This window comes from Ambystoma mexicanum, chromosome 5p (genome assembly GCF_040938575.1).
Source record: "Ambystoma mexicanum isolate Mex_15411 chromosome 5p, UKY_AmexF1_1, whole genome shotgun sequence".
Taxonomy (NCBI): domain Eukaryota; kingdom Metazoa; phylum Chordata; class Amphibia; order Caudata; family Ambystomatidae; genus Ambystoma; species Ambystoma mexicanum.
The window spans coordinates 1,361,780,074-1,361,806,205 of record NC_090930.1 but is presented as its reverse complement, the minus strand read 5'-3'; the positions used below and the strand labels follow the sequence as shown (position 1 = coordinate 1,361,806,205).

The 26,132-nt window shown below is 51.6% G+C and overlaps 1 protein-coding gene across 1 annotated transcript in view; it reads left to right on the top strand.

Annotated features, from left to right (window-relative positions):
• DNAH5 (dynein axonemal heavy chain 5) overlaps positions 1-26,132 on the top strand; it is a 4,235,244-nt gene that overhangs the window by 2,323,000 nt on the left and 1,886,112 nt on the right. The window contains exon 43 of the mRNA XM_069613779.1: positions 22,991-23,232. Within this exon, the coding sequence (XP_069469880.1) occupies positions 22,991-23,232 (242 nt within the window). The remainder of the gene's footprint in view (positions 1-22,990; positions 23,233-26,132) is intronic.

Sequence of the window (26,132 nt, the reverse complement as noted above, 5' to 3'; positions counted from 1 at the left end):
CGCGCCTTGGATCTGCTCCACTGCAATGAAATCACTAGTGATCTCCTCATGTCCAGTGAGTTCATAGTCCTCTGGTGGTGACCCACTGCAAGTCACCAGAGTAGAGGCAAACTTTGCAGCCAGCTTGTCTTTTGCTCGGTGTCGGAGGTAATTCCAATGCTTCACAACATCACCAGCTGTGCGCCTCTCATAGCCCAAGGCGCTAACATGGTCCACAAGGCACTGCCAGAGTGTCATACGCTGAGCAGCTGTATGTGTGCTCCCTGCCTGCACCAGCATGTCACAACTGTATTCCAACATGTAGTCCACGAGCATGTCCAGTTCCTCATCACAGAAACTGCTCTTTCTTGACTTGTGGGGCCCCTGTGCCATGTCTGGGGTCTTAGGCTGTACCGCTGGAGCATGCTTCTGCTTTTTGTGAGGTGGTGCAGACCCTGAGTGGCCTGTACCGCTCTGGTCAGTAGGGGCTGGAGTACAGGTGGACTGCCCTATGGAATCAGCCACCAATGTAACTACAGAAGGTCAGCTTCTGCGCCACACGTGTCTTGGCCTTAGTGACAAGGGACTTGGCTCCTGAGTCACACTGGGCCGTGACCAATCCAGTCCTGGCTGGGTGACCCTGAGCTAGGGTGCCGGTTGCTACAGCTGCCCCTGCAGCTTCCAGACCCTGGCCGGTGTGAACAGCAGAGGACACTGCTGCTCCAGATCCCCGGGTGCCAGTGCCTGGAACTTGCACCAAATGTCTCTTGGCCTTCGGGACATAGAAATCGGCTATTGAGTCACCCTGTCCCTGTGCCGGGACCACTACAGTCCGGGCTGGCTGATCCTGACCCTGGGTAGTGGTAGCCGCAACTGCCCTGCAGCTTCCACACCCTGGCTGCTCTGGACAGCAGATGGCACTGCTTGTACGGAACCACGGGTGCTGGATATGTCAGCAGCTACTGCATCTCCCTGCCCCGGTTGGGTGGGGGCATAGTTCTCCCTGCATGGTCCTGGACACCTTGCCCATGTGGACCACCTTGGCCACCCTGGCCACGTCGCCCACCTTGGCCAATTCGCCCACCTTGGCCACCTCTGGCAAGTCGCCCACCTTTGCCTCCCTTCCCACTTGTTGCCCTCCCAGTCATGGCACTGATGGACTAGCGCAATGGGAGGTGCAGCCAACAATTGTCCTGGGCAATTGGAGTTAGGGGGCAGGCTACGTGCTGGAAAATGTACCACTGTGCTCGAGAAAGCCTCTATGTGACCCCTGGTGAAAATATAACGGGTTGCACAATGCCCAGGCACCCCAAAAACACAAATCAATGTGTAAGCGACCGCTCAGTAGCCTACGTGTGAGTAAAAAATATCCTGCAATACGCTGTGTTACCCAGCAACACAAAAAATGCATATGCAAGGAACACGTAAGCTACTATGAACTCGAAAATGGGGTACGCGACACAAAGGGGCAACCACAGTAAGAAAAATGCATGCACGACTCACCATCTGTATCGTAGAATGAAAGAAATCACACGCGCGTAGGCAACTCCCCTCCCAAAACAAGAAGTATGTACTGCCATAGTAGTGAACTATTCGTGTGTGAACCCACAAATATATGAAGTTCACCCGTCCGTCCCCACGAAAAGCACATACAGTGTACTGTTGTCCTATGCAGATCTTTAACCCGATACTGAACTGCAACGCCCAACGTCCAGCAAGTGTCTCGTAACTTATGCACTTAGGGCCTTTCCTCTGATTACACGCTAACGTGCTGTTTCCGTACGTGCAGGGTCACTCTGTTTCCAGCCGACCACGCAAAAGAACACGGAAAACCCACGCTCCTGCCTACAAGGCAATTTACATGCCTCCAACTTCCCGAGCTGCCTCCTACGAGCCATCTGCTGCTGCCAGCCCACTCTGTGTGCCTGCTGCCCACATGCCCTGCAGTTTGGTGCCTGCTCATCAGCCATTGCCAGTGATCCTGTTGTTGTGACCACCTCTGCTGATCCTGAAGATTCCTGACTACCATACCACCACTCCACAGCCCAGCCCCAGGACCACCTTGCCCACCCACACCTGCCTCGGGTGTTGCCATGTCTGACACCACACCATCTGAGGCAAGTGGCAACCCCCCAGCAGAGAGGCAGAGGGCTGTCAGCTTCTCATCCAGGGAAGTAGGCATCCTGGTGGAGCAAGTCCTGGGGCATCATGATGCCCTCTTGCACAGCCCATCGCAAGTCGGCAATGAAGGACGGAAGAAGATCTGGGGGGACATCGTGGTGCCATAAACTTGGAGGGGGTGTCAACCCGCGACTACCATCATGTCCACAAGCTCTGGGAAGACTTCAAGTCCAGGACCCACAACAAGGCCCGACGCCTCTTCAAGGCAGTTGATGATCGAGCGAGGCGCCGGGGCCAGTTGACCACCGATGTGATGAGGACCCTGGAGCGCTTCTACCCAGCGCTGTACCCCCAGGTCTTGGAGTTGCTGCTCAGTCTGGCGTTGACTGGTAAGTGTTCATGTGTTCTTGTCCACCATAGTGCATGTGCATGTTGACGTGTCGCTGGAGTGTGCACGTTGGCCTTATGTCTGGCATGCCTCCTGTACAGATGTCTGTGTGCATGTCCCTGACAGTGCTGCATGTGAGTCCATTCAAGCGTGTCCCACATCGATGGTGTCTCTGTTGCAATTTGTGAAGCGCACCGGCATGTAATGACGCGCACATGTTTGCATACCTGTGTCTGGTCTGGGGCATACGAGAGGTCTGACACATGGGTGCTTATGTCACCATCATGGACATGCATGGTGTACATGTGCGTGTGTCTGAGTAGTGAGTGTGTGTGACTGCCCAACACTCCGCACGTATGTTACTTGAGTTCTTGATTTGTGATTGCCTCCCACTGCCAATTTGCCCTCGAGTGCACTGTGATGTGATAGCTCCATGGCCTGCCTCATGACTGTCAGGTGATGTGTGTGAATGAGATGTGTATGTCCCATGATGTGTGTGATCTGAATACACAATTATGATTTTGTGTCAGTGCCTTGTCCATGGATGTGAATGCCTGTTGTGAATGACAGACATGTTTGTGAATGTGTGTGAATGGCACTGCCCTGTGTGTATTGGAGGGTGATAATGGTTGTGACCTTTGACAGTGCCACTGATGTACATTTGCATTGTGACAAACAAACATACCCACATATGTTCAGTAGCCTGATGTTTGTGTTCTATGTTTCCCTATCCACAGCAACGATGGAAGAAGAGGGCGGAGAAGGCGCTGTGGAGCACCGCAGCAGTGATGCCTCCATCAGGCACAGATGCAGGGCCCAGTCCTCCTACCAGGTACCGTTATCTTCCCAGTAGCGAGGAGACTGGTGCCGCGTCCACGACAACGGCTGCAGCTACTGAGGGGAGGCCCAAGAGGGTGAAGTTGGTTGTGGGCACCCCTGCAGTGGGATGGACAGGTGAGCCCACACAGGGACAGTCCAATGCGGAAGACAGTGGGGAGTCATCCAGGTTGGTGGTGGTGGAGGAGAAGGAGGCCACATCAGCCCAGCACATGGGGCCCGGCAGGGGTGATGAGGTAGGTGTGACTGGTGCAGTCCAGGATCAATGGCCGGAGGCAGTGCAGGTCACCGGGGAGGGGCCTGTGACTGATCTTGTCCCTGGAACTGCGACTGCACCAGTATGCACCTGCGGGCATGCCTCAGGCCGGACCTATCCGCATGTGGCGGATGTATCCACGCAAATGGATTTTCCGCTAGCTGCGGATGAAGCGATAAGTGACAGGGTGGAACCGTTGCTAGCCGGTATTGCGAGGCATACAGCCAGCATTCGTGATGATGTGCAGGCTTCCAATCGGGGGCCTGCACATCATCAAGATGAGGTCTGTTGCCTCATTAACTGGCTAGCTCAGTTCCTGATCACGAATCTGGTACGTGTGCTGGCCACTGCTGCAACCCCCCCTCCTCCATTTCCTCCTCTGTGCGTCAGTCGGCATCCTTGCCGTCTTCTCCCCCAGATATCTCCAGGGCCTCCTGTATTCCTGTCCCAACCCCGGCAGCCCGTCTGGTGGAGATCACATCCCTGCCACTGTCGGGAGTCGAAAGAGGATCAGCAGAGGTTGTCACCGCAGTGACAAGAGCTATGGCAATGGAGGAAGTGCAGGCTCCAAGCAACAGGGCACGTGTACGACGGCCCCGGGTGGTGTCATCATCCTGGAGGCTGTCCTTGTGGCGCAGGCACCAGGCATTTTGGCAGCAACAGGCTCAGGGTAGGATGCAACAGGACTCGGGCGTTCATCATCAGAGGGGCAGGTATGGGCCATCGGGCAGGTGGCAAACGTGGACCTTACGACAAGGATGTCTTCCGTGTTGGAGTGTTTGGGCCAGCAAATCGGGGCAGAGCGGCAGCAGGCACAGGAGGCGCACCTCACCATGGCCAGGGCGGAGAATTCACTGCGTCGGGCAGTGAGGCGGGCAGAGGTCCTCGAGGAGACTAGCAGGGAGTTCGAGAGGAGCATGAAGGAGTCCCTGCAAGCCCTCGTGGGGGAAGCCGAGGCACGCCTACTGGAAGTGGACGCAGTGTTCGATGATGCTATTAGGCAGAATCCAGTGCAGTTCCCTTAGGGAGCACTACACCAGATTAGGACTACAGGTGAGAGCAATAAATCCCCTTTGGTATCAGTCTGTACCACAAAGATTTAGTTGGTAGCTGTGGCTAAGCAGTCAGATTTATCTCAAGAGGGAGATGAGCAGTATTCAGGGTTTACACAATAAGTATCACAGTACTATGGAACAAGGAAACACTGACCAAAGCTTTGTATCAAAAAGAGAATGTATTTATTTTATACACATCTAGTTCAACACATAATTCACAGTTGATGAAGTAAGTTAAGTTCAGTCAAGGAAAAGTATATACGACTCCCTATTCAATTGTAGACAAGTTTGCGGTAGAGTGAAAACTGAGCAAAACGGCACAGTGAAAACCACCTACAAATGGCACTCTAACAATTTACCGAAAGGGAGGGAAAGCACAAGTTCAACCGAAATATCTTCGGACACCCCATAGCAACACTTCCCTGAAGTTTTGTGAACAAGTAATGCACAGTGACACTTTAGCAGAAAGATAAGTGAATGAAAACTGAGCAAAATGGCACTCCACAAGTTAAAACAGTAGGAAGGAAGAGGGGTTTGGAAGATTCAGGTGCACCAACACATTTCTTATTGAAAATCAATCTAGTGAGAGCAGATCTAACAAATCAGCCAGAGTCAATGGCCTGAGGCAGAGTCAGTGGTACAGGACCAAGAGCTTAGGAGCAAAAATGTTCTTGTAGCTGCAGTCAAGTCTTTGGTAAACAAATATTGAAAAGGTAGATGCGGGGTGAAAGACAATGTTAAGAGAGAGGGCGGCCAACCCAACAAGTAGATAAAGGATTTAAAACACCTTTAGGGCTACCACGGGGAAAGGGAGGCCTGGCGGAACAATGTACCTTAAACGTGAAGAAGTGGCTCCTGCGGTGGCGGTTGTTCCTGGTAGTTCCTGCAGTTCGAGGGGTCCAGCAGAGGAAGAGAGGCTCTCGTCGTGGAGGAAGGTTCGAGTCACTGCACTACCCAGGGATGAAACCAGCCACGGTGCTGCAAAACGAAGTTTAAAAGGTATGCTCCTTTTAATTGTGGTCCGGGTCGATAGCTGCCTGGCTATCCGGTCTCCAAGAGCTGGGCACTGTCGATTCGACCAAGGCAGGTCCGGGGAAGCGATGAGTGAACTGGTTGTTCCCACCAGCTCAAGGGAAGAAGGCTCTTTCGATGAAGATCTCCTCTCGTCGTGTGGAAGAAAAGTGGTGAGACGATCCGGCAGGGCTTCACCGGTGGTGTAGATGCTGAAGATGTGTGTGGCTTCTCTCCCCTTCGGTTCCGTAGTTCCTGTGGTGACGTCTTGTTCTTCCAGTCCTCAGGACCCTGCTTTTATGCAGAAAGAGACCCATTCATACAGCCTAGCTGTCACTCACACAGTGGAGTGGTCTTATTGGCGGGAGACCCTCCAGCCTATCAGGTTAGAGTGCGACCTGAGTTGCTGCGGCAACTCTGTCCAGGGGTCCTACTCCCCCTCCCACACAATGGACCCACCCCAGACTTAGTGGCGCCGGAAGGAGGGCTTCTGGGCAGAAGCCCGCCAAACGGACGAACAAAGGATCCCCGACCTGGGTTAGGATCGTAGAGAAAGACACGAGAAAGAAGTTATATTAAAGTTCTGGCAAATAAAACCTACCGGAGCAAAGTTAATATTAAAATGCACCGGCGGTATGTTAGAGGCTGTCAGAAAAAGTGTTAGCCTCGAGCAATGGGAAAATCCAATAGGAAAATATTTGCGGTCGAATATTTATGGTAGTAAACACTGCCATCAGCCAGAAACTTTAGAGAGAAGGACTTTAAGGTAGGTACCCCCTCGAAAATGAACATAAGGGAAAAACTATTAACCCCTTCCAGTACCTCCATAGTAAGATCGGTTGTACTGGTTATGTTCATAAAAATCGACTAGTAAAGTCAATGGGGAATTTACATGCCATGGGAGACAGTAGTCAGTCCCAGGGTATGGAGTCTATGTTTGGGGGTTGCTACGACACCCCTGTGTCACTGCACGGAGGGTGCTGTGTAACACATGTGAATAAAGATGGTTCCTATGGGGGAGAGAAAATCCCATAGGCATTAAACACAAAAATAGCCTAGAACACACATAGCAGAAATGCCTAAGAGTGGGAAAAAGAGTCTCACTCTCAGCAGGTAAAAAGAAACAAACCCTTCAAATCCAGCAAAGCTGCTAGGGGACTCTATAGGTAAGGGAAATTAGCCATAGAATGAGAATTCTCCCTAACAGATGCCCTTGCAGAGACTATGAGAGAGCATGGTGAGGAGATGGACTAGCCCGCTGCCTTTGTATACAGGTCTTTAGGAGTAGGTTTCATTTGTTTTTTCTTTTTATTCGGAGTTCCTGGACTTTGCTCCGCATCTTGTATATAGTTATTTTTGTATTGTATTTTTAGGATTTTTCTACATGTTTTGGGACCATGGACCCTGGATCTTTGTAAATATTTGGATTTTAATTTGAACATTTTTTTTAAACATGAAGGAATGGTTTTCACATGATATGTGATTTCATTTGCACATACGTTAATAGACAAGGACCACATTTTTGACTCTTTCATTTTTTTACATTACATTGATTTTGGTTTTCACCTTCTTTAGGTTTTTGATTTGGTTCATGCATGTTTAATTTGTTGTTTTTACTGTGTGTGACTTATATACATGTTTTTTAATATCATTTTTGACATTGAAATCGAAGTGGTATCTGGTATCAATGGTTTAGTGCATGTTTCACTCCTCCATGACTCATTTGCGTGTCTCTGCTGTTCACCAATGTTGTTCATGTGTGTGCACATGCATGCATGTGTGATGTTAGGATTCACATGACATAGGGAGCATGACTAATGGATGGGTGTTGAGGTGCACCAGGGGGATGCAGCCGTGTGGTGGCATTTTAGTTGGCATGTGCTGCGTGATTGCATGTTGGTTCAATGTGTTTTGGGGTTCGGGCCAGGGACATGTGGCGGGGCCTGCCTGCAGGTTTCCGTCACTGGTGGGGGGTGGGGACATGAGGCGGGGCCTGCCTGCAGGTTGCCGTCAGAGGTGGGGACATGTGGCGGGGCCTGCCTGCAGGTTGCTGTCTCTGGTGGAGACATGAGGCGGGGCCTGTCTGCAGGTTGCCGTCACTGGTGGGGGGTGGGGACATGAGGCGGGCCTGCCTGCAGGTTGCCATCACAGGTGCGGAAATGTGGCGGGGCCTGCCTGCAGGTTGCTGTTTCTGGTGGGGGGGTGGGGACATGAGGCGGGGCCTGCCTTCGGGGTATGGTCACGGGTGATGGGGTGGTCATGTGGTGTGGGCTGCCTGCGGGGTATGTTCACAGGTGATAGTGGGGGTCCCATGTGGTGTGGGCTGCCTGCGGGGTATGTTCACAGGTGATGGTGGGGGCCCCATGTGATGTGGGCTGCCTGCGGGGTATGTTCACAGGTGATGGTGGGGGTGCCATGTGGTGTGGGCTGCCTGCGGGGTATGTTCACACGTGATAGTGGTGGTCCCATGTGGTGTGGGCTGCCTGCGGGGTATGTTCACAGGTGATGGTGGGGCCCCCATGTGATGTGGGCTGCCTGCGGGGTATGTTCACAGGTGATGGTGGGGGTGCCATGTGGTGTGGGCTGCATGCGGGGTATGGTCATGGGTGTTGGGGGGACCATGTTCTGTGGGCTGCCTGTGTGGTATGTTCACAGGTGATGGTGGGGGTCCCATGTGATGTGGGCTGCTGCGGGGTATGTTTAAAGGTAATGGTGGGGGTCCCATGTGGTGTGGGCTGCCTGCAGGGTATGGTCACGGGTGATGGTGGGGGTCCCATATGGTGTGGGATGCCTGCGGGGTGTGGTCATGGTGATGGGGTGGCCATGTGGTGTGGGCTGCCTGCAGGGTATGTTCACGGGTGATGGTGGAGATCCCATGTCGTGTGGGCTGCCTGCGGGGTATGTTCACGGGTGACGGGGGGGGCATGTGGTATGGGCTGCCTGCGGGGTATGGTCCACTGTTGGGGTCTGGCTGTCCCGTGAGGAGGTGTCTGCTTCCAGGGGAGTTGTGTGTGTATCACAGGATGCACGCGGGCCTTCCCACGTGATTTGACTGGTGCGAGCGGGGTACGTGATTTCTCTGGGGTGCGGATGGGGTACGCGTGGGCCTTCCCACACGATTTTGCTAATGCGTTTGGGATACATGATTTTGCTGGGGTGCAGAGAGGGTACGCACGGCCCTTCCCATGCGATTTGGCTGGTCCGTGCAGGGTATGTGAGTTCAATGGGGTGCGGATGGGGTACGCACGGGCCTTCCCACGCGATTTGGCTGGTGCGAGCGGGTACGTGATTTGTCTGGGGCGCGGACAGATTACGCACAGGCCTTTTCAAGCGATTTGGCTGGTGCGAGCAGGTTACGCTCTGATTTTTCACGCGATCACAATGGGGAGGGGGCTGTGTACTGGGTCACGGGTGGCGCGGGCCTTGTGCCGTATTGGGCATTTCACTGGCTTTTGCCTGCGCAAGGGGGTGTGTTGGGGGCTTTACTGGCGCTGCTTGGTGTTCATTGCGCCACGACTACTGATGCCTCGGAAAATCCATGAAGACACGTGCCGCTTAATTGCTGGTTTGCGCCATAGCTGGTGCACGCGTGGCACATGCTCCTTTTCGGCGCACTGCACTTGCTCTGCTTCTGCGCTGGATTCTATGAATTGGGCCCTAAATCGGAAGATTTAGCAACATTTGTAAATTATGTTTTCATGATCGTGCATATACTCTGATATATAAGTTATAAATATTATCAGTAGGATATGGTTGTACTGTATTTATCACAGTTTGTACAGTCAAGTGTGAAACGCATGAATTAATGTACAAACACACACACTTTAATATTGCGTCCATACTGTTTTGGAAAACATGTACACAATACATGTTTGACATTTAAAGCATTACACAGTAATAGTTTTGGATTGAACTGTTTTTTTAAATTTAGTATTATGCAAGAAAAGCACAAGATGCAAATACTTCAGTAAATTGTTTCTATCCTACAAACTTTCAGAATCGCACATGTAGTTAATTTTAAGATGTAACTTAAAATAAAAAAGAGAGCATTGTTGAACCATGCGACAGTTCACATTAGAGATAGAATTTGACCATTCCATGGCATGAGACATAGTGGCGTAGTGCTTAATGGTGCTAGGCCCGAAAGCATGAGGTCTTGAGTTCGAATCCTCCATGGTGCCTCTCAATTTTATTTTTAAAGAAGGATTATAATTGGCGCTTCGTATTTTTATTTTTAAAAAGGAGGATTATAATTTGAAAAAGGAAGAGACAGACTTACCGTGACTCGTGAAACCATTTTTGGGGCATGGCATGTGACACCTGCCAGTGGGACGTATCACTTGTAGTGGTGACATGCAGTGGCACGTGTCACTGGCATATGACACATGCCATATTCGGCTCCTACCCCTACTGCACAAATCCGCACACCCAAACACCACAACACTCCTCGCCCTCCGCTTGATCTGCTGGGACTGGAGTACTTATGGGAAAATGTCTGACTCGGCAGGTCCAAAGATAGACAGTGTAGAAATACTTGCGTTTTGTGCAGCTTTCCAGAATTCAGAGCCAAACACCACAACACTCCTCGCACACCTTCTTTATTTGGCCAAAAGCCCCACAGTATTGTGTCAGGAGTGCAATGCACAGCAAAGCCCCTCTGTCCTGGTGTCACTGGGATCAGAGATGTCCTTGTCAGAGAACGTTGTTTCCGATTCTTCACCCTCCCCTAGCTCCTCACCTTCTTCTTTCCTTTCTGTACCCTTCTCTCCTTTTCTTCTTGGTCGCTCCTTTTTTTGTGTAGATAAGGACGGCCACGGAAGGAAGCCACCGTGCTACCCGAAAAGGGTGCCCGGGGCCCCCCTTCGGGAACGCCAAAAAGGGGAAAAAGCCCTAAGGCACAAAAAAACCCTGAGCGACCCCTGAGATACTGGATTTGAGTAATAGGTAGTCTAGAGACGGGGCCGGGCAGAAGAGATGGTCAGCGGTGATATTCTGGAGGAGCTCCGGAGGAAGGCAGTCCAAGAGGTAAAGGGTGATCACTGGGAGAAACTCAGTTCAAGGATAAAGAACCAGGAGAAGTCGACAGTCCAATAGCAGGCCAAGATCCGGTACACAGGGAAGCAACAGAAGAAGGTGTCCAAGCGGTAGAGTAGACAATCCGAAAATAACAGGCCAGGGTCCGGTACACAGGGAATCCAGCAGGAAGATGAGAGGAAGCAAAGGAGGAGACGAGTACTGGAAGACAGAACGGAGAAAAGGTAAGGAACGCAGAGTGAAGGAAAGATGGGACGGGGTGGGCCAGAAGACTGGAAGGAGAGCAAGGGGGAATGAGAGGAACGGAAAAAACACGGGGGAAAAAAAGCTCAGAGCAAAGAGGAGCAGACAAGCAAGAGAGGAGGAACGGGACCCTATAGGGATCGGGGACCGACAGAGAAAATACACGAGTGTGAAGGCTGCGAAAAGCACAGAGCGAAGCGCACTCTCGGAAAAGGAAACCGGAAGCGTTGCAACGCGTCCGCGATCCGGAAGCGGAAGGCTTTAAGCTTCCGAGTCGCTTCAGCGCGCAAAACTAGAACGGTGCTAAAGGAGAACGAACGTGACGGGTGAGCGGAGCGTGTGACGGGTTAGTATCTGCGTCGCCAGCGGCTCCACAGGCTCCACCCGCCTCGCGGCATGACACCTGGCTTTCTTAGAGCACACCTTTGCCTGCCAGGCTAGATTACAATAAGGAGAGATACAATGACATACACTACACCCAGGGGTCCAGATAGTATACATGATGCTCTGCACTATTGTGACAAACTTCCTCATGGCTCCTTCTGATTTATTCTGCTAATAATCAAGATAGGAAAAGTACAAGGCACGCAGCTCCCTCAGAGTCAGTCCCCCAACATTGCCTTTTTCTTTTCTTGGTCATAATATTTTTCCTAGCACTTTGACTTATGTCTGAGACAATGGGAGCCATTGATTCTAAAAAAAATATTTTTCCCCATACTCTCTAAAGAAGGGGAGTACGCCCCTTTCCAAAATAATGCATTTGTGTTGCCTGACCTGTGGAACTGTAAGGACTGCGCTTTTTGTTTGTCCAGCACGCATGAAAGATGATTTGTATTGCATTGTTTATTAATAGGGGATACAAAATCCCTTTTATCTCATGGAATAACTGAGAGAAATCTGTATTGTGTTAAACAGCACCTTTTCTTCACATTGCTTCTATCAGTATGACCATCAGTAGATCGCCAAGTGGGATCCTGAAACTCTGGGGGATAGAGAGCAGGTGTGGCGCTGCCCCTTGAAGGGCCGTGTGCAGTATAAATAAAGGGGGCGTTCCCGGCCGTGTTAGTGCCACCGGGAAGCTCGAGCAGTACGGACGTGTCTGTGTGTGTCTGTATGTGCTTGGGGGCTTACGGGCATCGCGAGTGGGGGTTATGGGACACCCACAACAGTGGCGACGAGGTCGGTGGAATGCCTGGGCCCGGCGGTGAAAGTCACGTCAATTTTTCTTTTTGAAGCGGAGATTGTTGGGGTTTTTGTTTCATGCCGTAGGCCGTGCATTTACCATGCGGCAGGCAGCCCTTTTTAATTTCGGCTGTGGAAACTCACCGGGCTCCAGTTTGCACGGTGAGAAGCATCCAGGCCAAATCTTTGAACAAACTGTTAGCAGGCAGTTATACCTGCACACGCATGCCCGATTTTCAAATTCTTTTTGATTTTTGGGCCTCCTACGTCGAGTGAAAGCGAGGTGAAGGGCTACAGTGGCTGGGCCTGCTTAGCCCAAAATCTCCTTGGCTCAATTTTTGGAGCATCCGTGCCTACACACAGCGCTGCGGCAGCTGGGGATTCATTCTTCATCATCCTCTTCATCATCATTGCAAGCTGCTGCAGCTGGGGACTTCCATATTCTTCATTCTTTTGATCATCATGTCCAGCTGCTGTGTCTGTGCATGAGACATTCTGTGGGAGTGGATTCTCTGCCATCATCATCGTCACTGCCAGGTTGGACATTTCATTTGCCTGGGTGTGTGTCAGAACTGTGCTGTGGTGGTGGGAGTGAGTTGCGGCCCCCAAGATTCACGCTGGGGGTGCCGGTGCGCTCAAGCCCATGAACGGGCCTGGTGTTCAAGACGGTGGCCAGCCAGCTGATCAACAGCAGCCTCCTCAGGACGGTGGGCAACCAGGAGTTCAACAGCAGCCTCCCCAGGACGCTGGGCAACCAGCAGCTCAACAGTAGCCTCCTCAGGCTCTAGCAGGAGGTCAGGCTCCATTACCTCAGGCGCCACCAGCGGCACAACCGGTTGTTCAGCTACCACCTCCCGTCATGGCCCAAGCACAAGCCCCAGCGGCTCTACAGCCGATTCCTGAGTTCGATGTCTCTGGTCCACCATCCAGCCTTGGGCCCAGATGGAAGAGGTGGGTAGACCGCCTCGACATGTATTTCAGGGCCGCACAGGTGACGGATGATGACAGCACGCTGGCGACCATGCTATATTCGGTAGGACCTTCGGTACAGGAGATCTCTCGAGTCGCTACAAACAGCAGATGGCACCTATGCGGCGGCAAAGACAGCCCTCCAGGCTCATTTTCTGCCCCTTGCCAATGCGGACTACGAAAGATTTGTAATGCTGTCTGCAAGGCAAAAGGAAGATGAGACTATGGAAGATATTTATGGCCGCCTCAGGCGCCTGTCGCTGGCGTGTGCATGGGGCGATTCAGAGGACGTGATAAGAACAATGCTCATCCAGGCATGCTCCTCCGGCAAACTGAGACGGCAGGTGTTAAGAGAACCGAGCACCACGTTGCCTCGCATCCTTGAGCTGGGATGTTGCCATGATGTGTCCGAGGCTCGGGCAGCCAGGATGGAGGCTGGATCCCGTCCAGTCAAGACAGAGGAAGTATGTGCCATGTGGCGAGTTGGAAGAGGCATCAGAAGACCTGGTTCTGGACTCCGTGACAGAGCTGGAAGAGCTGGTGAGTCGTGCCAGAAGTGTGGGTATGACCTTCCCCACCCAGCGGAGTGTCCAGCGGCTGGAAGGACATGTGGAAGGTGTGGGCTGCCAGATCACTTTTCCCTGGTGTGCAAGGCAGCCCTGCCTGTGATGGTGCCAAGAGGCCCGGTTTTGTCCGGATTCCTTCACCAGAATCGCCCGCCGAACGTTGCCTAGGTGGACCAGGGCGAGGAGGGTGGCCCGGTGGAAGAAGTGGAGGAAGAAGAGGAAGAGAACATTTTCTTCGTCTCCAGTGTGGGGGCCCTCAGAAACGAAGAACAGGCGACAACCGAGGTGTGTGGTGGAGGTCAACAAGTCACCAGTCCCGGTCCTCGTGGACACAGGAGCGTCAGTCAATGTGATGGCCCGTGGGCACTACGACGCCATGGACATGCCTCCCAAGCTGGTCACACCAAAAGCCTGCACCTTTGCATTCGGAGGCTTGGAACCCATCCCGCTGGACGGTGCCTTCGTAGCGAAGGTGGAGCATGATGGCTCACAGATCACTGCACGCTTCTATGTGACGCCGGTAAGCACGAACACTCTCTTGAGCTGCGCTGCAGCCGATGCCCTCAGCATAGTCAGTTTTGCTTACTCAGTGTATCTGGAGGACATTAGCGACCTACTAGACAAGTACTCCGTCCTGTTCAGTGGAATTGGACAGGTGGCTGGTGACCCGGTGAGGCTGCACATAGACAAGTCCGTGCAGCCCATTGCCCTGAAACATCGCAGGGTACCCTTGCATCTTCGTGAGCAGGTGGACAAAGAGCTGGACAATCTTGTTAACCTCGACATCATAGAGAAGGTGGAAGGTCCAACTCCCTGAGTGTCCCCGATTGTCATGGCGAGGAAACCTAAGCAACCTAACTCTGTCTGCATCTGTGTCGATATGAGGCTGCCGAACAAAGCCATCAAAAGGGAGAGACACCTTACCCCAACGATTGACGACATAATTGCAGAAGTGCAGGGTGCTTGATTCTTTTCCAAGCTGGATCTTCGGGCGGGTTACCATCAGGTGGTCCTACACACTGAATCAAGATACATCACGACGTTCACCACCCACCGGGGACTCTACCGCTACAAGAGACTTAGTTTTGGCGTATCCTCGGCAGCGGAGGTATTCCAGAATATCATCTGGGGTGCCCTCGCAGACTTAGAGGGCGTCTTGAACATCAGTGATGATATCCTGGTGTTCGCCAGAACTGAGGTGGACCACCTGCGGAGGCTGCAAAGACATTCGAGAGACTGCAGTCGCTGGGCCTCACCCTTCACAGGGAGAAATGTGAATTTCTGCACCCGTCCATTGAGTTCTTTGGCTTTGTTTTCAAAGAGGGAGGTGTGTTGCCGGATCCTAAGAAGGTCCAGGACATCAAAAAGGCACAGCCACCCGAGTCAGTATCCGATGTATGGAGTTTCTTCGGCATGGTTATTTACTGTGGACGGTTTATCCAGAACCTCGTCTAGAGATCTGAACCTCTCAGGGCGCTGACGATGAAGGAGTCCACCTGGCACTGGGGCCCGTTCGAGCAGGCGGCGTTCGAGGACATTTAGGGTGCACTTGCGGCTGAAGATACCATGGCGTTCTTCGACCCTGCCTTACCATCGGAAGTCATTGTGGACACCAGCCCATTTGGCCTGGGGGCCGTACTGACACAAATAGATCGGGATGGGGGTGTCCGCCCGGTGGCCTACGCCAGTAAGTCGCTGTCCGAGACTGAGCAGCGGTACTCACAAATTGAGCGTGAGGCGCTGGCGGTTCTCTGGGGCCGAGGCACTTCAGACTCTATATCCTGGGACGCCCGGTGACGGTCGTGACAGACCACAAACCGCTGCTTCCCATCCTTGCAGGGTCATCATCCAAACCACTGGCGAGGATCGAGCGATGAATGCCCGCCCTCCTGGAGTATGGGGTTACTTTGGTATATCGGCTGCGGCCGAATAATGCGGCAGACTACCTATCCAGACAGCCGGGTGCATATGGCACCTGTGCCGAAGAAGCTGATGATCATGTCCGCATGGTGGTGGAGACGGCCACGCCTAATACGATGCCCCTCGAGGAACTAGAGGCGGCAGCTGCAGGAGACGAGTGTTTCCAGATTTTAGGATACTCCATGCAGCGGGCTTCTTGGAAGTCTGTGCAGGAATCCCTTGCCGTATGTACTCAAGAGGCCAAGATGGGATTAGAGCATCTTTGGAAGGTCAGGGAAGAATTATCATTCTCGGCGTCCGGCCTCCTGCTCAGAGGTGACCGGATAGTCGTCCCCCAGTCTAAGGTGAACGAAGTGATCACCCTTGCTCACCAAGGCCACCAGGGCGCTGCGAAGACCAAGGCCTGGCTAAGGCTAAAGGTGTGGTTCCCTGAGCTAGAGCGGAAAGTGGACGATTTTGTGGCAGCCTGTGTCTGGTGTCAGACGGCGTCTCCTCTGCAGAGAGAACCGGCCATAGAGGCGATGCCTCGGGGGATGCGACCCTGGGACACGCAGACTTTGGACCTATGACGCTGGGTACCCACTTCCTGGTGATCGTGGATGAACACTCGAGATACCCAGAGGTTGAGTTTGTGGACTCTGTGGCCTTTGAGCACGTGGTGGTGGCCGTGGAGAAGGTGTTTGCGGCCCATGGGTTCCCCCATACATTGTGCTCCGACAACGAGGCGCTGTTCCAGAGCGAGCGGTTCTCTGAACTGATGGCGAGCTGTGGGGTACAACACAGGAAGATCACCCCCCTTTGGCCAAGGGCAAATGGTGAGGCCGAGAGGCTGATGAGGACACTAAACAAGACCTTCAGGATTGCCCAAGGCCAAGGACAGTACCTGCAGAGGGCCCTCTATCAGTTCCTGCGGGTGTACCGCACCACTCCGCATGCCTCCACAGGGGTGGCCCCGGCTGAAGCGCTGTTCAAGCGGTGCCCCCGGGGTCTGCTGCCCGAAATGGGGGAGAAGGAGCCGGGGGTGATTGACGATCAACAGGTAAAGCTGGACCGGCGATTGAGAATTGAGCAGGAGAACACGAGAAGAGGGCTTCGCCCGCAGCAGCTGGAGCCAGGCGACGAAGTCCTCATCAAAAACAGACACCCCCATGTAAAGCTCTCACTTCCCTACGAACCGGAGCCATTGGATGTTGTGGCTGTCAAGGGGTCCATGGTGACAGGCTCGGGCGGGAGGTCGGCTGTCACCCGTAATGTGAGCTTCTTCAAGAAGCTAGGGGATCCGAGAACTGAGCCTCCCCTTGAACCGGACTTAATGGAGGTGCCTGATGACGGAGGAGGCCAGCCTTACATACCCGAGTCCCCCGCCCGGGGAGTGCCAGTGGATGGACTACCCGTGCCGGAGATAAGCGGGAGGTACCCCCCGAGGGCTGGGCGAGGGAAACCTGCTTACCTCAGCGATTATGTGTTGAGACACATGTCTAATCGGCCTGATGCCCTGGAGTGTTAATTAAGGGAACCCGGGTGGATGCTAATAAAGAGGTGTGTGGGGAACTGTTTTCAAGTGTTGTTTTATTATGATGCCCTTGATGCCCGCCTCAAGCACACAGACGACCACATTTCCTTACCACGGTCTGCCCAGGAGATCTCAAACACCAAAGTTGGTTTCCATTCACTGGCCGGCATCCCTGGTTGCATTGGCGCCATCGACTGCACCCATGTGGAATTTGTGGTCCCACATGCCATGGAGGTAGCGTACCACAACCGTAAGCTATACCACTCAATCAACGTGCAAATGGTATGTGACTCAAACAAGATCATCACACATTGTTGTGCCCGATTCCCTGTATTAACCCATGATTCAATGGTCCTGCGGAACTCCACGATACCACGCTACATGGAGCGACATGCAGGGCAGAGATCCTGGCTTCTCGGTGAGTTGCATGTTAGGCCCATGGAAATGTGATGTGGGTAGGTGATTGGGGTAGAGATGCATACTTCACCTGGCTGAGATGGGGGGGGGAGAGATGCATACTTCACCTGGCTGAGATGGGGGGGAGAGATGCATACTTCACCTGGCTGAGATGGGGGGGGGGAGATGCATACTTCACCTGGCTGAGATGGGGGGGGGGGAGATGCATACTTCACCTGGCTGAGATGGTGCGGGGAGATGCATACTTCACCTGGCTGAGATGGGGCAGAGAGATGCATACTTCACCTGGCTGCGAGTGCCTGAGGGAATGGACCATGCTCATACCCCAAAGCAGCCCAGACTTAGACCTGACACCTGACCAGACCATACCAATGGTATATAAGGCGCTATATAAATGCAAAATAACATAACATAACAATGCAAGATGTAAGCAGCCCTACCATGTAAATGATGCAGTGTCACAATCATTCCACAGCCATCTGCATGTGCACTGTACCAAATCAGACCGCATCCCCCTCAACACACTGCATCTACAAGCAGTTACTATGGCCAATACACAGCACCAAATACCATCAACTGAAAGGACAGTCCCCCATTACTGTGTACAAAGGAGTCACATGAGGGTCAAATAAATCAATACACCACTACACTGACACAGAGGTCCAACTGAATTGCATGTCACCATTTGTTGTGCATAGTGAGATCATCATGAGGCTGACATCAACGGTGCCAGGATGAAAGCATATAAATTACTGGACATCAGCCAGATCATAGAAACAACCGCCGTGGACTAACACAGTGCATGAGCACTCACAAGGAACTGGACCCCCCTGCGCCCAATAGTTGATGGCACGCACACCAGTCCATAAGAGGAATACACACATAGCAGTCACATTGTGTGTCTCCATTCATGCATGCTATGGTGTCAATGAATGAGGTCCCATATGATGTGATGACTTACACATACATTGTTACCCACATGCAGGTGATGCAGGCTATCCCTTGAAGAGGTGGCTCCTTACCCCAGTCCGGAACCCACAGAACAGGCACGAGGAGGACTATAATCGTGCACATACACGTACCCGTGTGGTGATTGAGCAGACATTTGGCCTCTTGAGGGCAGGGTTTCGCTGCCTCAGCAGGTCTGGTGGGGCACTCCTGTACTGCCATGAGAAGGTGGCAAAGATCGTCATGGCATGTGTCATGCTACACAATATGTGCATCAAACGGAATGTGCCCCTGCCCCCTGACGCTGAACTGCAACCACCTGACGAGGATGAGGAGGGTGGGGATGGGGCAGCACCTCAGGGAGGCAGTGATGCACCGGAGGGACGTGCCATGCTTCAGACTCTGATCAACCAATGTTTCTAGCACACATGGACGGGGAGTGTGACATGGAGATGGCACTCGGGGCACTGGGTGTGTCAGGGACATGGACACTGTAGACAGTTCACCAATAAAGCACACGTATGCAATAAGCAATGTCCACACATGTGAATTATGAGTTACCAAAATGTGTATTGAAGAATTATGACAAAATGAACAAGCCCTCCACCCCACACACCCACTCCCCCCTCAACTCCACCACACTCCCTCTCCCAGCTCCCCCACACACCCTCTTCCCCCCTCACCTCCCGCACACACCCTCCCCCCTGCCCCCTCAACTCCCTCACACATGGTGTGCAGTAGCGTGCACCAGTGGTCCACATGGCACCAGTATGCATGGCTGTGCCTACTGGCCTCCCCCTCTTTCTGTCATGATGCCTACCCCCGGAGCACCAGGACAGGCCCAGCACCCCGGGAGCAGGCATCATGCCCTTGGGTAAAAGCCCAGCGGCCCCTAATAGGGGCTCTTTGGACTTTGTCCTGGCGCCTTTGGCGCCAGGCTCATGTTGGACATCAGTCCTGGCGCCATAGGCGCCAGGCTCATAAAAGAGGGCGTTTGGTGCACTTACCTGACGCAGACCAAGCTGCATGAAGCCTCAAGCCAAATGAGGCTTAGGAGGGACTATTTTCTCAAAGGAACTATTTTACTTGGGTGGGGACCGTGGAAGAATACTTACCTGGAACTTCTTCCAAGGCTATTTAAACCACGCCCGGACTGCCACACGTGCTTCGCGTTGCTCTGCATCTAGCAGCTGAACGCTCACCGTGCCTGCTCCTGCATCTTGCCTCCAGCCACGCCCGCCTCGATCCTGGGATACCTGAAAGGAAGGAAGGGAAGAGAAAAGGTGAAAACCAAGAACTTAATCTAACTTCCTACCTGTGTCCGGAACCATCACGCCAGCGATCCTGAAGATAGACATTCTTTAAAAGCATCGGGCTACTTGCTGCAGCGCCGCGCATCACTCACCTGCCTCGTGGGCTCTTCACTATCCACCGCGACCTTCTGGGCATTCCGCCACATCTCTGCACCTGTAGGGGAGAAGAAGAGACAAAAAGATGAGCAGGATGAACAAATGAGGAAAGCCTGATTTTCCGTCACAAGACTTACCTGGCCATATTTGACAGAACCACTCCTCATTTCGGGTCGGCGCCACTTCTTGGCCTGGTACCGCACCCCAGCCCCTAAGGGGAAAAAAGAAAGACATTACTAGAGGGATTCAAAGACATTTAAAGGGATCATTTTATCACGAACTCACCTGAGTTTATCTCCGGCAATATCCCTCGAAGCATCACTTCCGCTCTGCACCTGAAAATAAGGACAGATCGCAGGTTAAGAAAAGCAAACAAAGAGAAGACTTTACTCTGGAACCTTTTAAACTGCATATTTACGGCATTTCGCCTTCCGAAACCAGTGAAGTAACTGGTCAAATACGCGCCCCTGCACCAGAAGCAGGATGGAGAGCTCATCCATTCAAACATTAAGGTGAGCCTTGATTGGGGATTTCGGAGGTGGTCAGAGAAGAGCAAAGGGGAGGTGGGAAGCAATCACAATACTCTGCAGTCAGTTAATCCCCTTTCTCCATCTACAGAAAGATTTTTCTACGGGCCAGACAAGCCAGATTTGGGGGTCCAGTTCAGTCGGTGTTTCGAATCCTGCGCATCACGCTTGAAGAGGTCACAGCAATCCAGACCAGGTCAGCGCCTCCGTGGGAGCCAGGTGAGCGTTACACTTCCAGCACTATGTGCCCCCCTGTCCGATCTGCGCAGGTTCCTGCCAGACCTCTGCACGGGGCTGGTCCTGGTTGAACTAGCAGTTGATGATGTACACGGTTGTTCAGAAAACTGTGGTGGACGCATTCCCTGCATTCCTGCCACCATCTCAGGGAGGACGTGCCGCACTGCCACCAATTCGGCACAAATGTCCTTCGAGGATGACTCAATGGCTGATTTCAAAGATGCAGCACATTCCCGGATGTCATCCCTTACACTCCCACATTCAGTTATGTGCTGTGTCAACAGGCCAGTGAGATCCTGCTGGCACCTCTGAATGTCCTGGATCCCCTCCTGGGTGGTTGGGGCTGCAGTGGATCTTTGAGGGGTTTCCAAAATACTATGTTCCTCGGGCACAGTTGGCGTGGTGCTGGGAGTTGCAGGCCATGAATAATCTGGAGACAGCCTGTGCATGCTGGTGTCGCGCATGCTGCATGGGGACAGTTGTGGGGAATGCAGGGAGCCTGTGACGGGAGTTGCAACATGCAGCTGATCCTCTTCCTCATCATCAGAGACTGCTGCTGTGGCAGCTGTCTCGCCCACTGTGCTGCTTGCAGCCGATGCAGTCCCTTCTGCCGCTGCCACCTGGGTGCTGGTGGCTGTTGTGGGCGCTGTAGTGGGGGCCGTAGAGCCCATTGGTGCTGTGGCCTGTGGTGTTGTCTTGGCCTTCCGATGTGGTGCCGGTTGGCCTATGCCCCTTGAAGTGGAGGGGCGGTGTTGTCCCTCCTCGGCCCTGGCCTTCTTACGTGGTGTGCCATCTTCCTCCCTGCTGTCCTCATCACCACTGTCTGATTGCGTGCCTGTGGGGGACCAATAGAGGGAGAGGGTTAATGATGGGTCTACAGGCATCGGGCATGCATTGGGGTGGCTGCATCCATATGGAATGGCAGATGATTGACATTGGGGGAGTGACATACGGGTTGCTTGGCTTTTGGGTGGGTGATGCATGGAGGCATCTGGCCTTACACATATGGGGTGCATTCAGCATGTGGACAAGGTGATGCTCTGCACTGCCTGTAGGCAGTCTTGTACTCATGTGTCTGGTGGACCCTGCTCTACATCATTGCACTGTCAGTTCAGGTGGACATCATCGTGGTGGTATTAGCATTGTATCATTTGGGACACCTACCTGCATCGGCGGATGATGGTGCTCCTCGCTCCTTGTCCCCGACTATGTGAATTGCCTCTGCCCCTATGGTGGTGGCGCATATCTCCTCCCATGGTTGTAATTTGATGGGGGACTCCGCACCTCCACCTGTCGCCATCTCCATGTTGCGGTTTGCGGAGAGTATGCTGCGTACGCGTAAACGCAGGTCATCCCAGCGCTTACGGCATTCTTTTGGTGTGCGGGGTGTGGCGCCAACGGCGCTGACTTTCTGGCTGACCTCCGCCCAAATCTGCTTTTTGAGCTGCAGTGCTGGACGGGACATCTTGTTTGAGAAGACCTCATCTGCATGCTCCTGCAATGTCTCAGCTAGCATTGTCAGCTCCTCTCTGGAGAAGCGCTCCTTGCGCAGGCGATCTCCCATTTTCTTCACAGCTTTTGGCATGGTTAAATGCAAAAGGTAGTGGTGGAGGTGTGTAAGAGTTCCGGGGGTCAGATGACTTCTGGTTGTGGTGGATGGCAATGGATTGTGTTTTTAAACATGGCCGCTGTGCTCTTTCCCGTTCCTGTGTGATGATGCTACTTCCGGTTCCGCTTATTAACGGTCACCGCTAATGCCGAAAGCTTGGATGCCGGAGGAGCTATTTCCACTACAGACGGTGCCGGAAAGGTTTTTTTTCCGGGGTTTTACGGCATGGCGGCGAGGTCATTACCGGCATGGCGCAAAGCTCGTGCCCGCGAAATCGTAATGGGCTGCTTTTAGCGGTCTATTGCCAGCAGGGACACGGTAATTGCGCCATGCCGATAATGACCGGTACTTAGCGCCCGAGTCGTAATGAGGGCCTTTGTCTTTGTGCATGGGCACTGCTGCTCCTCAGTGCTTTTATGCCTATGACACACATTGAGCAGTGTGAGGCTTCTGGGTTGGGTGTGTGCTCTGTGTCACCACAGTGCAATTCGAGCACATAACTTTCTTACAGCTGAATCAATTCAATCATGTTGAACAATAGGAAATGAAGACCTTCGGTGCAAACCTTCCGTTAGATGTGTTAGTTTCAGTAAGTTTAAAGAAACAGAAAAAGTAGATTTCACATACATGTGATGTAACCTTAGCTACAGAGTGCTAGTGAGATGTTGTATGTCATTATCGGATACAAGTTTCCAAAAGCCTGTGTTTTCCTATACATTTTCACTTGTTCATAAAGATATTTTTACATATTCTCTTCCTTGTCATGCAGGGGAACATATTTGGATAGTTCTTGATGGCCCCGTGGATGCTATTTGGATTGAGAACCTGAACTCTGTGTTGGATGATAATAAAACCCTCACACTGGCCAACGGAGACCGCATTCCCATGGCTCCAAACTGTAAAATTGTATTTGAGCCACATAACATTGACAATGCATCACCCGCCACAGTGTCTCGAAATGGCATGGTCTTCATGAGCTCATCTGTTCTTAATTGGAGTCCCATTCTTGAGGTATAAGATGACTTTAAAGTGTACGCAAATGTTGGAATTAACGATTGTTTTTTCTTAGATGCCAGTCGAAACAATTGAAAACAAGTGTATGAACGCTTTTTTCTACTTAACGGCTGTATGCAGAAACACAATCACTACAAAACCACATGCAATATTTTTAAATACGCATAAAGCTTTCTGTCCATTAATGTATTAAAAATATTGTTGGCAGAGTTATAATTATCGGTACCTAAGTAATTTATTTGTTTTATAACGGCCTAATAGCATATCTGAGTTTGGTTTCTAAGCGCGGATCCACGATTCGAACCTCAGTTGCTCCGCGTGGTCTCGTTTCTAAGACCAGCACGTTGCCCCTGTGCTATCCTCCGTTCGTTGATTGCAGTTAACTGCATGGGACTCAGAAAAGGATTACCACTTCTTGCCACTCTTAGCTCCAGTTAGGGATCTGGGAAAGCATATTTGATAAAGACGAATTCTTCAAGAATGTTCTCAAACTGTTAAAAAAAAACCGTTGCAATCTAGAAACAGAGGGAATAGTTCCACAACAGATTGCACACGATTCTGCACATTTTGCTCCTTGAAGTGCTGTACCTGCACGGCAGAATGGCACACTGTGCCTTTTTAGCCTTCCTTAGGCTACTAGCTGGTGTGTGTTTGAGTTTATATAGAGCAAATCGAGCTAGGAAGTAGTGGAACGCTGTACAAGTGATTGGGATTTAACAGAGGTTGGTGGAAGGGGAGTTTACAGGTTATAGTAGCTTGAATATTCCATGGTATATCCAAATTAAGTGTGATAGGAAGTGTTTTGCCATGTACATATCTGTGCATGGTGATTAAGATTTTCAAATGATTCCATCCAGTCTCAGATATTTAGTTAAGGGACCATTATGCTATGTTCACATTATTCATTCTTCTGAGGTTGAAACTAGGCAAATCACCACATTTTGGATCAGTAGCATTTGAGCACAGGGTTTGGCATAAAGTATAGGTTAACAACATTGATATAATAAAAGGGAGTGTGACTGGGGCTCCAGTGGTTCACGCTTCATAGCTTATTTGGAGTTATTGCCCTGAAAACGCATGTTTTTCACAATCCTATGCATGCAATTCTTTTAGGATGTCTGTGTTATTGGGAACTGAGCATATGCACAGACATTCTTCTCTTGAGAGATGGCTAAAAGTCTGCACAGAGCCTTGGAACCCAATTTAGCTATCAGCTGTTGCAGCCATTCAATTCTCATATACAAATTCTGAGGTTGAATAAGTATATATCTTTCAGTGTTGCACACATTTTAATGTTAGTGTTGTGAAAAATAAAATGGGCCTTAGTTATTCAAGCATAATTTTTTTATCTCATATATAGTTTTCAAATGTAAAGACCCGTGGCTTTGGATGCAATCTTCATACGGTTGTGGGTCCCAGACTTGCTTTTCTCCTGTCTCCCACTTTCCTGGACTTCTTCTTTGCCCACCGGGGTCCCTGTATTCGGGGTCACTCCCCTTCAGGCAAATTCTGCTACTACTTCTAAGGTCCCCCTTGCCTACACAGTAGTCAGCGTACCTTGTTTCTTGGTCCATGATGGCTGTGGTTCTCTCACAATGCCAGCGGCCTGCTGTGGGGGTTGGTCTGCATTGGCCGTTCTCTGGCGCTTCTTTATGGATTGGCATAGGTGAGGCTTTGTGGGGCGGCTTTGCTTCCTTGTGTCTCCCCGTGGCCGGGTTCACTGGGAGCTTTTGCCTTCTTGTTTGGAGAGCAGTATCTCTCCTTTGAACTGGCCTCTCTTTCTCGGTGTCCTACTCTGCCTGCTTCCTGAACTTCCTCACACACCACTTGTGACGGCAGTTGCTTGAGGGAGGGCTTGACTCCTTGTGAAGCCCTTCTTCCATCTTTATACTGGTAAGTGTTCTCAACAGTCCATAATGACTTGACTGTGCAGTTAGTGCTTGCGCAGTATTCATCATTCTTCTGCGTCCCAGTAGTTTTGTCAAAGGCTTCATATGGGTAGTCCCTATTCTTCTTCGTCTCAGTGAAGGGTGGTCTATTCATGTAATCTATCCTACAATAAAACATATGGGAGGTAGGGACTAGGTTACCCTGAATGTGGGTTGAGGGTACGGGAGATGTGGTGGATGAATACTGAGTGCTCCCTGTGATGTCGTCCCTCGTCAGATGAGGGACTTCGCCTCCACTGTGGCCTCATCGCCCTGGCCACATGAGAAGGGTTCTCCCCCATAGGAGAAGGGAGGACATCCAAGGATTCTTTACAACTCCCACTCCTGTCATTTGCTCCTCCCAGACTTCTTTATCGCTGTACTGTCACAGATAGACTCAATAGTATGACCCTATATTACAAGGGGTGTTTTCCAGCCAGTTGAAGTGAGGTGTAAACCTCTTTGCTATTGTTTGCCCATGTTAAAGAAGCCATATACCTGTCCAGCGTGGCTGGTGCCACACATTTCCATTGCAGTAAGATAGCTCTACACGCAAGTAAGAATGACATATGCAGGAACATACGCATCACATCCCCCCATTTTGCTATAGCAGACCCCACAGGGCCCAGCAAGGGTCAACAGGAACCTCCATACCCACCATAGAGGTTAGCTTTGTGGTTACCTCCGTCCAAAACCCCTGCATCTCGGGCAGCCCACTGGTTCCCCACAGAAACATACTCAATATGGTCTTCGTGTAATGCAATTTATGTAACATCTTGAACCAAATTAGACTTAATCTGGAGTTGTATGACACCTGCATAATCAGCATGCATGCCCTATACCACATTTTATCAGTTATTTCCATGCCCATGCTTTCTCAACTCAGCCTGAACCATGCTATAGTGCACAGTAATAAACTTCCTGCATGTCTAAAAGACATGTATGAAATCCACACAATTATGCAATGTG